At 37.1% G+C, this 15,538-nt stretch overlaps 1 protein-coding gene across 4 annotated transcripts in view; it reads right to left on the reverse strand.

Moving 5' to 3' along the window:
• SBF2 (SET binding factor 2) overlaps positions 1-15,538 on the reverse strand; it is a 563,151-nt gene that overhangs the window by 140,116 nt on the left and 407,497 nt on the right. For all 4 annotated transcript variants that reach the window (XM_074955034.1, XM_074955032.1, XM_074955033.1 and 1 more), the window contains exon 17: positions 6,979-7,047. In XM_074955034.1, the coding sequence (XP_074811135.1) occupies positions 6,979-7,047 (69 nt within the window). The remainder of the gene's footprint in view (positions 1-6,978; positions 7,048-15,538) is intronic.

Genomic DNA, 15,538 nt, shown 5'->3' on the forward strand with positions numbered 1-15,538 from the left:
ATGGGTCTTACCCAAACAGACAATCTGCGTGCGGATCACTCCTTGGCATAGATCGCCGACAAGTGTTGCACGCCTTAAAACCTGGGGCGTGGGGCATGCCCCGGCCCGGGTACTCTAACTAAATGAACTAACTGTAACAGCTAACTAACTACAGGTATTAGCACTGAACGAACGAAAGGTTCTGGGGACGAGCTACAGCAAAGCTGGAGCAGCACAGTTCCATTGAACCTTCACCAGCAGCAGGAAGGAACTGAGGGAGGGGGGAGCACACAGCTCCCCATATACCACGCCATGGAGGCACCACTCCAGGGGTCGCTGGGGTGCTCCCCCTATGGGTACTACTAGGGGAAAAACTTCCAGCACCGGTCCGAATGGCGAGCACGCACACCTATTGTGGAATACACATGAGCAATCACTCCAAGAAGAATAGGAATTTAAATGATGTACATTTATAAGTGGAATTGAGAATTTTGCCAACTTGTGGATGAGAAGCTCAAAGGGTTTACCAGATGTAAATATGGTAAGAGACCCAGGAAATGACTGGTGGAACCTATTATTATGTAGGATGAAGAGGACACCTTACATCTTAGAAGTCTGAGGGCTAGTCTACACTATAAAGGTTTTGCTGATATACTCTGATATAGTATATGAGCTTTGGGTGCCACATTTTAAGAAAGATGTGGACAAACTGGAGAGAGTCCAGAGGACAGCAACAAAAATGATAAAAGGTTTAAAAAACCTGATCTGTGGGGAAAGGTTAAAAAAACTGGGCAGGTTTAGTCTTGAGAAACGGGTGACCTGATAACAGTCTTCAAATACATTAAGGGACTGTTACAAAAAGGATGGGGATCAACTACTCTCCATGTCCACTGAAGATAGAACAAGAAATTGTGGGCTTAATCCACAGCAAGGGAAATTAAATTATGAAAATTTTCTAACAATAAGGATAATTAAGCATTGGAATAGGTTGCCAAGGGAGGCTGTAGAATCCCCATCATTGGAGGTTTTGAAGAATAGGTTGGAGAACACCTGTCAGGGATGGTCTAGGGGGCTGGACTAGATAACTTCTCAGAGTCTCTTCTAACCCTACGTTTCTATGATTCTATGACTATATTAGTAAAACCCCCTAGTGGAGATGTTCTTTTGCTGGTATAGTTAAACCTCCTCCCTGAATGACAAGAACTTATACTGATGAAAGGACTCTTTTTCCAGTATAAGTTGCATCTTCATGGCTTTTTTTGCTGGCATAACTTATGTTGGTTAGAGGTGTGATTTTTTCCACACTCCTAACTAATACAGCTCTGGTGGCAAAAACATGTAATGTAGACCTGGCTTGCGGTACACATTAAAGTGTATTTTATTTTTGGGGGAAGAGTAAGAGAGTTGCAACGTGGTCTGAATCCTAGAGGTTGGGATGAAGGGAGCAAACCCAGAATACTGGCTATTTAGCATGAGGCTACTTAACACTGCAGTGTACTCAAGTAAATGCATGGTATTTTAGGACAAGTGAGGTAGATCCTCCATAAAAGTTAAAATTAATAAAGTTCACTTCAAAATGCATCTCCATACCGGTATTTCGTTCTTCTGTGTCCTGATCAATATTTCTTGTTCACCTAAGTTCATTTCTTTATTTAAATGCATAACTTCAGTATATGTAGGTGAAATTCACCACAAGTCCTGTACACCACTGAAGCACTATTTTGATTACTTACATGAGATTTAAATGATACACAGGGCTTATGTTGGTCCACTGCACAGGTGTGAATTTCACCCACATTGTTTCAGGATGATGAACTGCTAGGATAGATTAGTCAATGGGAGACCTGAATGTGTGTGTAAAAACAGAATTTGGCCCCCAGAAATAAATGGCCCCAAATGAAACTCACAACAAAGACAACCCCAAAACAGGACAGAGGTAACAAGAGACAAACATTGTCTTAAATTTTAAAATTTTTTTCAGTGCATATGTTTTAAGGTTTATAGAAAAATTAAAAATACTGAAATGTATTTACTGTTTTATATGCCACTTTACAGTCTGCTGCTACAACATCTAATTCATGTTTGTATTAGAATTAATCCAGAAAGGATGGTAAAAATTCAAAATATTGTGTGCTGTTACTCAAAACAGTTTTGGGTTTCTGAACCTCAGGTTCATTGCAGCCAGGTGACGCTTTTTACCTTTACCTTTATCTTTTTTACCTTTATTGGATTAACTCATTATAGTGGCAAAAGTTAGTGGAAAAGTTTAGAGTTGTCAGATTTGAAGAAAGCTGCTTGCTAGCCTTCCTAACCAGAAAAGTCCAGCTACAGGAAGTAAGGTTAAAGGTCTCAGTGGAGAAGACTTTCTCCCCTGTTGAACTTACTCCCATTTTCATATAACCAAAGACAACATAGTATTTGTCATGGAACTTCTTACAGTACTTATGTTCCTAATTCATAGAAAGGAAACCCCATACAAAGAGGAAAAATATAACAGAAATGAGTTAATTACAATATTCCTCTTGACTTCTATGGTAGTTGCTTTGAGCTCTTTTATGTTTGTAAAGAACTTTGAGGACATAAGGTACCACAAAATGTTAAGGATTATTATGAAAAAAAGTAAAGGAAAATGTCCCATATACTGTAGCCTTCTTCATGGAATCAGTTAAGTGAAATACTTCTTTGTCTATCAAGAAACATCTACCAGGAGAACACTATACTTTTTTTGTTTTATACAACTCTGTATTAGAAAGCAAATAAAGAACAAACAACAGAGGACATCTGCAAACCTTGGACAATATATTTTTATCTTTAGGCATACATAAGTTTTATTTATTTTGTTTAAAATTTAAACAAAATTCCATAAGTATTACTAATAGTAAGCTAAAACCTTTTCTGATCCCGAGGCAAAAGATTTGTTTGCTTACATGACTTTACAGTACACAGTGAAGAGGACTGCTATCACAGATAAGTCACATTCTGTTAATAACTTATGTCTAGTATGTTAAATGCTTTTAAAAAAGTATTGTGATTTTAAAAAAACATTTTGATTTTTTGTAGAAAAAATTTAAAGCTTTTTTTCAGCTTGCAAATATGTACTGACTTGTTGTCTATGAATTGAATGCTGCCAAGAATGAGTTAGTATACTTCCACAATCACATCCTGTACTGTCACATTTCACAACAGCTTAGTTTGGAATTTTACTGGCCATCCCAAAAGCCAAAGCCACAGCATGGTGCAAATTGAAATAATCTGTCTTGTTATTTTAATTAAATACATGTAGTAACCCCCTTACAGTAAACTTCTCATAATCAGAGACATTAGGAGATTGAAAAGATCTATTAGATCACCCTGTTCACCCAATGTCAGGGCTAATTTGTTCCCTACAATATATTTTTAATGCTTTTTCAGTGTACTATTAAATGTCTCAAAGGATGGAACTTTTACCACTTCCACTGGAAAACCATCCTATAGTCTAACAAACCACACCATTAAGTAAGTTTTGCGTGTTGTTCAGCTTAATTTTTCCTCTTCTTGATTGCATTTATGACTCCAACACCTCTTTATGCCTATTTGGACTATCCTAAATAATGCTGCTTCTGCTGCAATATATATATACTTTAAATACTTGTAGCTGTACAGCATGTATACCTATACAGTAAAGATGCCTGGAAAGTAAATAGAACAGTTCCACTGAGGAGCTGTCGTCACTTTTGCTTTATGAACTTAAACAAAGAGATAACAAAGTAAACTTCTGGCACACTTTCAACTAAATGCCTCTCTTGTAATAATTTTAGCTCATTGGGTAATTCAAATGAATGCCCATTATGAATACTAATATTTCCTATGCACAGTACCTTAGATGTGGAATTGAGATGTTGGATTACTCGTTTTTACTATTAGATCTGAAGGAACAGGAAATGATGTTAATGATAAGATTATAATAGTTAAAGATGGAAAAATCTATTCCACTGCAATTTCAGGATATACTGGTATTATGGTCCCCAGACCCAGGGATAAATCAGATATTAAACTGGTACATTTGAGTTTTAGTTATAAAAGACTGAGAAGATACTTAGCAGTTCTGTAAATTTCATGTTTTTGAATTAAATTTTACAGCATCTCTAGATTTATTGTAGGGTTTGTCTCACTGGTAATTCTTTTGGGATACAACCCCTTTGTGAAATAGTACAAATTGCACATGAGACTCAAAAGGATACCTCTGGAACATGGCATAAAGTAAAACAAATACCCTTAACAAATTTGAGATTCCTGTTTACTCCTGGCCTCAGATTCTTCAACTATCATTAAGATTGTGCTGCTTGGATGGACCATTTCAAAGTGTATTTAAAATGCCTATTACATTTTATACTGAGGAGTGATAACAAAAACATTATTAAAAGAAGCAAATAATTACAAGCACCACTATAACTTCATTTACGGAAAATGTAAAAATAGTCATAGTAGAGTTCAGGGTATGGATTGTCAACAAATGTGTGCAACAGAATTAGAATGCCAATGGCCTCTACACTGGTTTTTCCTGAAGAGAAATAAGATAATGAGAAAAAAATCTATCCTATAAATATCGTTAATAACACTGATAAGCAATAGAGCAAGAAAAGCCATGACACATATTTGGTTCTAATAACAAATCTAATTCTGTGCTAGAATACATTTTAATAAAAATAATAACCCCCCAAACAATTTTCCCTAGCTTAGTTTGAATTTTGTATGTCCCTTTGGGCTGATCACAGATAGCAACATGTCTAGTGAGAATCTGGAAAGCTTTTATATTTCTAGCTAGGGCTGCTATAAAGGGAAGCCCAGATGAAGAGAGGAGAGAATCTTCCAGCCTGCCATCCAATAAGCTATGAGGTCCTTCACAGGAAAACTCAGGTGAGGAAACAGGATGTGAGGCAAACCTGCAGCCAGACCAGGGCTTCTTGCTCACCTCCAACAGAGCCGTGGGGAGTCACCATTCAAACACGCAGCAATACCTCAGCTGCACTAACTTACTCTTCCTACAGAGCCTGTAATGACAGCCTTTAGGCATGCAGCAGCAGCCTATCCTGTAGTACAGCGTGGGTCAGATGACCCCCACTCCTAGGTATTTCCCAAACTCCACCAAAGCTGCAGATCAGTTTGTACAACAACACTATACCGCCAGGAACTCTCCTGCAGCCCCACAGTGCATCAGACGCTTGAGACTCCAAGCCTGCTCTTGATCCTGTTCCTCTTTATTCCCCAGCCTTGCCTGAGCTCATTCCACTCTTGTCCTTGCCCTACTCTAATCTCGCTCAAGCCCTGCTACTGACCTGCTTACAGCCTTGCCTCTGCTTCCTGATCCTCCTCGGACGCTGACTATCCGGCTTTGACCTTTGGCCTGGACATGAACCCCGGACGTGAACCACAGTACTGACTTGGCTTGTCCCGGGATTCTGGTCACAGAGCTTTGACCCCTGGCTTGCACCTGGTTTCCAGCTACAATACTGATTCTGATCTCGGCTCTGACCCTGACCTGTCCCCAGATCTCGATTCCAGTGCCCCCTTGGCCCAGACCCAACCCTACATACAGCTTCGACCTCCGCTCCAACACTAGGAATGGGTAGGAAGGGAAGCGTGCCTGACAGCATTTGATGGTGTCCTCTCCTCAAAATCAGAAATGGAGGACCACCACCAGCTGCCTGACTCAGTGCAGCTCTCCAGAATTAGTACCAAACAAATAATGGGGGATAAGGATGGTTTAAAAAAAAATGTAGGTATCAATTTCCTAGGAAGAATGCCCATACACAGCCCTCTCCACAAAGACCCATGAGAGGTTGAGACCTATTTGTTCCAGTCCAGCATAAATTTTGAAAGACTCTAAAGAATTTGAAATATATTTTAAAAGTTCTATTCATCTTCCAACTCCAAATGGAATCCCTGTACTTAGACCCTCCAAAAGTTCCCCTGCTGATCTGGCATTCTAAACAACGTTTTTTAAAAACAGATTAAATCTTAATTTTCTATCAAAAATATAACCAAAATAAAACCTGCTTCTGCATTTTTGCCAAGGAATGTGAGTCTTATGAGGCATAAACCAGGGACAGTCACTTAACCTGAAGATTAGATCTGGGAAAAACAAAATTCTTTTTCCATTATGCAGCAACATCTGGTTTGTGCAAGTGACAGTCAGATTTCTTAGTTTTTCTATTCAGGTCTGAAACATGGAAAATCATCATCCTTTCAACTTCCATAGTCTCAGAGTGTTTCCACTGGATAACTGTAGACCTGGGCAATAAATATGATACTGACCAGAACAAAACTTTTTGTACAACCCAAAATAGATTTTTCCGATTTGCTGACAAATTCCACATGTTTTTGGAAATGAACTGAATATTTTTTCCGATTTTTTAGTCTGCTGGCCGAACTGAAAAATCAATTATTTGTTCTGCTGTAGTCAGAACTCCTATTGCCAAGCATTCCCCCTCATTCTGGGCCTGATGCACAGCCCTCTGACGTTCACTGAAAGACACTCATTGACTTCAATGGGCTTTGGCAGAAGGCTTCCTACCTTTTAGGTTTTCTCCTGTCATCACTTCCATCCTTTTAGTGATCTAAATCAGCGGTTCTCAAACTTATTGCACCGCGGCCCCCTTCTGACAACAAAAATTACGACATGACCCCAGGACGGGGGAACAAAGCCTGAACCTGCCCGAGCCCCACTGCCCTCAGGCGGGGGGGCCAAAGGCTTCAGCTCCGGGCAGGGGGGGCCTATAACCTGAGCCCAGCTGCCCAGTGCTGGAGCTGAAGCCTGAGCTCTGCTGTCCAGAGCTGAAGTCCTCGGGCTTGGGCCCCGGGCCCCAGTAAGTCTAATGCCAGCCCTGGCAATCCCATTAAAACGGGGTCCCAACCCACTTTGGGGTCCTGACCCACAGTTTGAGAACTGCTGATCTAAATAAATGTAAACATATATAAGAAAACAGTAATCAATTTAAATTAAAACCAGTAAAAACTTACTCTGTAGAATGCAGTTGTCAGGGGCAGTAATGCTGCAGCAATGCTGTACTCTTCTGAAGTTGAACAATCCTTCAAGAAAAACATACACAGAAAATAAGCAAAGTCATGATGACTAGCTGACAGCATGAACCACATTTATACATAATAGGCAGACTGACCTTTTCCTTTTTGCTGGGGATGGGCGTTTTTGTTATATGTCCCTTTCTGCCCCTATTGTTCGAACAGTGGTACCTTAACCTCCAGTCATAAGGGTGAGCCAATTCTACTCCATATATCAGCAATAAGAATGTGCTCTTAGAGATGGGTAGTCCACACACCCCTTTCTAAGGGGTTGAGGATCATTCTTGTTGCACACCCCAGAGTAATAACAAGGCCATTAACTGACTTGAAGCAAAGTTGCTAGGTTGTTGCCAATGCTGAGTCTATGGCACAGTAGCATTAAGTTTCAACCACAACAAAAGTCTAGTAATAATTGCAAACATACAGAAAAGTCACTTCTATGAACTTTTGGTTTCAACTTAATTTTATACAATCATTCTGAAATTTTACTTTGTATAAATACAGTAAATAGGTGCATGTAACGTACTTTAATTCAAAACTTACACAAGGAAATAACAAGTACATTGTTCATAATCACTTTTACGGAAGGAAAGTATGAATCATTATAGGGAGGTTATTACTAGTTCATTGTAATTTAAGTATTTTTCACACAGTTGATGAAATGTTATTTCAAGAAACCACTATTTAAGCAGGCCTTCGTTTAACATGCTGGGACTGATTCTCATCTCACATCTATTTTATGCCAATATAATTCCACTAGCTTCAGTGGAGTTGCATCTGATATACATCAGCATGAGAGATAAGAATAAGCCCCATCATATTTAAATCTATGACATTCAATTAACTATCATCATGGTGAGTCAAATGATAAATACTGAAGTACATTTACCAAAAACAAACTATACAAAAGAAAAATAGTAACTGTAATTCTTCAAGATGAGCTTCTGTGTATTCACATGTCCTGATGCCTTGATCCCATAAGTGGTCATATACAGAGGCTATGTGAAGAATAGCTTAAATTCTGAATTATGAATAGATAAAATTAGAAATGAAGCTTCAAAGACACTTTATTTGAGAGAAGCTTAAAACTATCGCAAAGATAGTTCACAGAATAATCAGAGTTAAGAACATAAGAACGGCCATACTGGGTCAGACCAAAGGTCCATCTAGCCCAGTAACCTGTCTTCCAACAGTGGCCAATGCCAGGTGCCCCAGAGGGAATGAACAGAACAGGTAATCATCAAGTGATCCATCCCGTCACCCATTCCCAGCTTCTGGCAAACAGAAACTAGGGACACCATCCCTGCCCATCCTGGCTAATAGCCATTGATTGACCTATCCTCCATGAACTTATCTAGTTTGGTTTTTTAACCCTGTTATAGTCTTGGCCTTCACAACATTCTCTGACAAAGAGTTCCATAAGTTGATTGTGCGTTGTGTGAAAAAATCCGCCCTTTTGTTTGTTTGAAACCTGCTGCCTATTAATTTGGTGACCCCTAGTTCTTGTGTTATGAGAAGGAGTAAATAACAGTTCCTTTTTTACTTTCTCCACACCAGTAATGATTTTATAGACCTCTATCATATCCCCCCCTTAGTCATCTCTTTTTCAAGCTGAAAAGTCCCAGGCTTATTAATCTCTCCTCACATGGAAGCCGTTCCATATCCCTAATAATTTTTGTTGCCCTTTTCTGAACCTTTTCCAATTCCAATATATCTTTTTTGAGATGGGGCGAGCACATCTGCATGCAGTATTCGAGATGTGGGAATACCATGGATTTCTACAGAGGTAATATGATATTTTCTGTCATAGTTAATTGTATTTGGTGGGGAAGAAATTTAAAGATTTTTGTTTTGTAATGGAGTTTGGGTTTGTTTCTTTCGTTACCACTAAGTTGTGGCAGAAAATGAAGACAATCCATACAGATTGCATATTGTATTAATGACTGAACTGCATATTGTATTAATGAGGGAACATCATCTTTCACATGACAAGATCTTAGAAGATGAATGACACCACTGCAATGAATAGGGGCGAACGTGGGAAGAAAGGTTTTTATAACTAAGTGTCAAATCTAACTCTCTTTACTTACAAATGCCAACAAAGTGAAAGACAGACACTTATGAGAGTAAGGTGAGCAGAATTTGTTTCAACCTCCAAAACCTCTTAACTTTCAGTAGAAATTTACTATGAAATAGCAGTATTGCCAAATTTTTGCTCAATAGATTAGAAAAGGTAGGCAATTCTACTGCAGACTTCTGCGTGTGGAATGTCCACAAAACACTTTTAATGAATAGAGCCTTCTGGTACAGAATATGATGCAAAGTCTTAACTCCTTCACTACCCATATGCCGGTGAATTGAAAAGGCCAGTAATCCTATTTTGTATAATACAATTAAATTAAATTGAAGCTCCTTATGTGAAACAATATAAGTGGAACTTATCCTGAACCCACTGAAGTGAATGGCAAAACTCATGTTGACTTTAATGTGAGCAAGACTGGGACCAAGCTCTTTCATTAGCTGTAATTTTTAAAATATGCAAAAATTGACTTTAACTTATATGAAATGATTACCTCCATGATTTTTCCAAAAGCTTTGAAATGGCCTATTTTAAAAGAGGAAAAAACCCACTAACTGTTTATAGTCTGAGAATGCTTAATTTAACAGTGAAATGTGTCACTCAGATCTTTCAAAATAAGGATAAAGAAAGAGATGTCACGCCAAAGTAAATGAACCAGTGAGTGGACTGAAGAAAATAATGATCTTGTTGTGGAAATCATTTAAGGGAAACTAGAATTGATAGGTAGCTTAAGGTTTAAAAAACAAACTACTTGACTTAAGATTTTTTTAAAAATAATTAACAAACAACAATCAGTGAAAACATAATGTGAAAGCAGTCCACGACGCCCTATCCAAAGAAATCTGTTTCTGAAAGGCCTCTCTCTCTCTCTCTCTCTCTCTCTCTCTCTCTCTCTTTTTTAAATTTTAAATGGACTGGATATTTTTCATTGGTCCTTGTTGCCAAGGTTGGAGAAACATGATAATGCAACTTTCTATAAGACAAATACCCAGTTATATACTGGATAATGAGTGGCATAAACATAACTTCCATTAGCACTATCTTTCTCAACTCCTGTTTCATGCTGACCATTACTGTTGAGAACCTTCAATTCAACCCAAGATCCGAGATCTGCTTATCTATTATTAATCTTTGATAAATTACCCGAATCCAAAATTATCTGGACTGTTCCTCTGCCAAGATTTTTATTTATACCTTCATCCTGACACATTTCCTACCTTACAATTTTCTCTCAACTCAAACTTTTTGCAATTTAATCTGTACTACTAAATGTCGAATTTCAACTCTTCATCTGTACCCACAACTAGGAAAGCATTCTCCTCATTCTAGTAATCTTAACTTCATTGTGACCGCTCATGTGAATTGTTATGCAATTTATTGTAATACTTGACCCACTCACATCAACAGAGGACCACTGGACACTGTTAAAGGGCCCTATCTTGCAGTTCTTTCTCACATAAGAAGTCATAATTTAGTCAATGGGCCTATTAGTGTTAAGAACCACAGGACTGGATCCAAAGTTGATAGACCAAAAATCTAATCTTCAGGTAGTTTTTTCTAGTTGTTTGAAAAGTCCATGTGATTTTTAATACTTTTTTCATAACAAGTACTTCAGTGCTCTTTTCTCAATTCAAGTAGCCCAGTCATCCTGAGTAATACATCAATGTACACACAGTCATGAAAAAAACAAAATTTGACAAAAGATTTAAGAGACAGATTTTAAAGGTGGTGTATAAATGGATGCACACTTGTAAGCCTACATTTATGCAAGGTTACCCCAGTTGTACTTGTAAATGAACTTTTAGTTGTCTAGACCTGTGCCTTGTCTGAACATGAATGTGCCTTGTCTAAACATGAATGTGCCAACTATGCATGGAAATATGTGCGTGTAAAACTGTGCATTCTGCACATGCATCTCATACCAGTTGAGAAGGTGATCATTATAGACTGAAAAAAAAATGATGATGAAAAGCATGATAGATACTCTGATGATATCTTTCATTACTGTGTCTGAGAATACTATGTAGTTTGTAAAATTATACACGAGTCCCACTCTTCCAGTGTCTAGACATAATGGAGTTCAGAAGGGAAAGTCTGGCATGCCTTTCATTCTCAAACTGTGAATTATTTGCTATTATGTTGTTGCCCATATCTATAACCTTACTTTATAAGAATGTTTTGTGGTTTGACACACATATTTATGTGATGGTATGTGTATACAATACATGTCACATTTTTTACATTTTCAATATTTTCAATTTAAGTTAGTAAGATGACTCTACATTTAAAGTGAGACTATACATTATTTAAAAATTCTCAATGCTTTACAAAGAAATACTTATTTTCCTTTTGTATATTTTATGGATGTGTGTCTAGATGCAAAATGATCTATGCTGATTGTTTCAAGTTGTCCATTTAATCTTTTGGCTCAAATTATTTTGTTGGAGTTTTGGCTTTTACCCAAAACATACACAAAAATATCTTTCTAAAACTGAGCAATCTTAGAATCCTCACCTAGAGAGCATTCAGTATTCCAAGAGCTAACATATGTCTAAAAGATATATATCACCACAGCACAGACAACATATGGTGCTTTATTTTTGCATTTTTACTTACAAATATGCAATTCCCCACATTTGGTATGTCAGCAGTACCCTCTACACTTCTAATGTAGTGGTATAATCAATATATATTGTCCAGCATGTGATGAAAGCATTAGACAATACAAGTAAAATGATCCCATTCCAGGACAAATTTCTCCCCAAGATACCTTCCTAATACTGATGCTCGAAGTACAGTAAAATCCATTAACTATTCATTTGCTTTGTCTGAGCACACTAAAATACCACAATTAATGGAGATTATATGTAGAAATCTTAAACACTCTTAATTACCTACATGCAGGTACTGTAAATGTCACATAACTACTGGTACTGTATGAAATGAATTCAGATTTGTGAAGGCCAGACCACCACTATATAAGGGGCTGATACAAATTCCTGATGAGATATTGCAAAGCAATGAAACTGCTTTCTTAATTTACATAGAATGAAGATGAGTGACATGGGGAATCAAGAATTATTCCTAGCGCACAAATAGCCTTTCTATAAATAATGACAATTGATAATGAGATACCAACTCTTGTAGAAAACTGGTTTGATTCCATGCCCTTTTCAGTAAGGACTAAAAGTTCACTTTGTGGACCAGATATTTCTGAAGCTGCATCTTGACAGGAGGTTAGACTAGATGACCCTTCTGGTCCCTTCTAACCCTATGATTCTATGAAGCAAACCGAAAATTCAATGGCAGCTTCAAATATATTAAAATGGAAGTATTTATTGAATTAAATATGAAAATACTTAACAAAATCAGCACTGTATTCTTCCATTTACTTCTTTTGACGTTAAATTTAAATGTATTTTATGCTACCCTCAGATTTTCAATGTACAGTAAATTTTTGTATTGACACTATCCGTTTTGTAGAATTCACAGAAGCAAATTGGAGGTTTTGGCAACTTGCTGTAGGCAGCTGGAGCTTCTGAATCTGGAAGAAGGCAGGAGGCAGTTTTGGCTTTTGGAACCTAGTGGAAATTTTAGGCTTTTGGCACTGGGATGGGGAGGCATCTCTTCTTTCCCTCACCCTTATAGTCAGGGTCAGAGTTGACCTGCATTTTTGGGAGGCTTCAACTGCTACTTCCTCACTTCATCAACCATTGATAACAACCTGCTATCCTCCTCCTATTCTCAGTGGAGAACAGCTAATGAACATCCACATGAAGGAAGGAGTTCCTGCTTGAGTTCAGGGGAAATACACACACTGATTCAGCAAATCCCTTAAACCTGTGAATAATCCTACTGACTTCAACAGGATAACTCATATTCTTAAGTGTTTTCCAGAATTGGAGCCACAGTAAGCAACAGTAAACTCTTAGGGATGCCAGTTCCCTCTCAGTCACATGACCTATAAAACTTGGGAGGGATATCTTCCACTGAGAAGCAATATTCCTGTCTTCTTAAAATTCACTACTTCTATGAAGTTTCTCATTATCCAGCCATCTTAAAAAGTGTTGTGTTTTTAATAAAATAGGAAAATCTACACCACACTGAGATTTTCTATCACTGAAGGCAATTTTTGTCTTGTGTAACTATAAACTGTATCTACGTTAGACTGTAAGCTCTTTGAACAGGAACTGTGTTTTCTACATTCTGTACAGAGCTGAGCACGATTTTGCTCAAAGTTCTGAAACATTTTAAATAAATGCCATTAGCTGCAGTCTATTGTACATTGTTATATAATAAACATAACATAGACCATATAAAGTCACACACTAATGAGCTACATACCAGTTGTTGATATATGGTAAAATGTGTGTGCATAATGGTACAGTGTATACACCTATACAATATACTGATACAGATCCTGCCAGGTGCTGATCACCTCCTGTGATGTAATGAGTGCCTTGAATATCTATTTTAATGAATGCCAAGAGCGTGCAGCACCTTGCAGGATTAGGCCCTTAATGCATAAAGAAAGGAAAATGCATGTAAGATTAAAGTGAGCTATGTTTATCAAAGGAGTGAGGAAAGAACTGATAACTCACCATGAGTAGTGAAACTACAAGCGATGATGACGTATATTTCTGCAACACTGGCTAAACATTAAGGCTGAAATCGTGGTCCTAATCAAGTAAATGGCAAAACTCCCCTCAATGACTTCAGTGAAGCCAGGATTTCACCCTATATTGTCTGTACACTTTATATTGTTTAGCTTCTTATTGGTTTACAGCATTTATACTGTCTGTACAGTTTACATTATGGGATTACTTTATATTGTTCAACCCAAATTACTACAGTATTTTCTGTCTTTTCTTCGTCTAAAGCAATAACAGAGCTCATTAGGGTGGATTAGAAAGACTGCTTTATTTTATGAACTGATTCTGTGTTACTAGAAAACAATGGGACTACAATTTTATTGATAAGTAATTTAGAAAGTATATTTAGGAAAATATTTCAAAACAGATTAACTCTTTTTAATATTCCAAATGTTAAAAATATATTTTGCACCTACTATTATGAGATTGGTTGAATATAGTTTCTATGTTCATTGGCACAGAAAGTGTTAATGTCACGTAGCTACAAGTCAGTATTCTTGATTCGTAAACAAGAGGAAACATCATCTTTTCTACAACAAGCAAATAAGTGTAAGATGTAATTTAATTAAATCAAGCAATGAATGTACATAAAACAGCCAACATTGTTACCTAAGAAAAAAAGCACTGCAGATTTACCCTTTTCTTAATTATATAAATTAGAAACTCTTCTAGTCACCCTACAAAAATATCTCTTATCCTCCTACAATACGAAATATTTATAAGATTTAATTATTTTAATTATAGACAGTCATATTATCTATTTTACATGAAGCAATGCATCTAATGGATTGTATAATCTAAAATAGAAATACTTGAGCACACATTCAAGGCTATGATTCCTACGTTCCCCAGAGTTAAAAAATAGATTTCACATAAAATAACAATTTTATGAGATATTAACAGTCATATAATATCTGTTATATGATCTATTTAGATGCTGCCTCTAATTAAATGAAAAAGTATATGTTCCTATGTGGAATTTTATTATAAGAACCTTTTAAAACACTTAAATACAGGTTCTTAACCCTATAGATAACCTAATCTGCTATCCTGCTTTAATGATTGTCAAAAGAGGTATTAAACACTTGTTATTCTTATAACAAAAGCCATATAATATAATGAATATATATATTCAAAATACAGCATGGAATCTAATTTTTCTTAAATTACAGTGAAATCCTAAGCCCCATTGAAATCACCAGCAAAAACTCCAACTAATTTCAATGAGGACATGGTTTTCAGCCATTACGTCTTTTAGGGAAAGCTAACTTCGTGGTTACTTAATTTATAACCATCAAATACAGATAGGTTTCACTTATGAAGTCAGTACCAGACTCTGTGTTCCTCTGCTCCACAATGGGGTGAGGAAGAAGGAATTCTTCCTCTAGGCTGTAATAGTGTTTACATCCATTCCACTGAGGCTGCCTGGACATATTACCTCTGTGAGGCATAGAGGAAGACAATGACTGAAGGATCCACACAGAGAACCTGTGCCCTCACCTCTCCAACTACAGGGCTATCAGAGTGGTTGTGAAGCCTCCAAGGAGCTATCTTTTCTCTCTGCTGTGGGGAAAATTGCCCTGAGTTGTTCTTAAAATCTTTGAATGTGGATGTGATATACACCCTTTTACACGGGTAGATTTTTTTCTAAAAAAGTTTAACACAATTCAAGGTTGTTTTTCATATAACAAATGTATAATTACTTTATAATATCTGTATGCAGCACTCTGTGTATGTATTGCAATTTACCTGGGAAACAGAATGCTTT

This window comes from Natator depressus, chromosome 6 (genome assembly GCF_965152275.1).
Source record: "Natator depressus isolate rNatDep1 chromosome 6, rNatDep2.hap1, whole genome shotgun sequence".
NCBI lineage: Eukaryota > Metazoa > Chordata > Testudines > Cheloniidae > Natator > Natator depressus.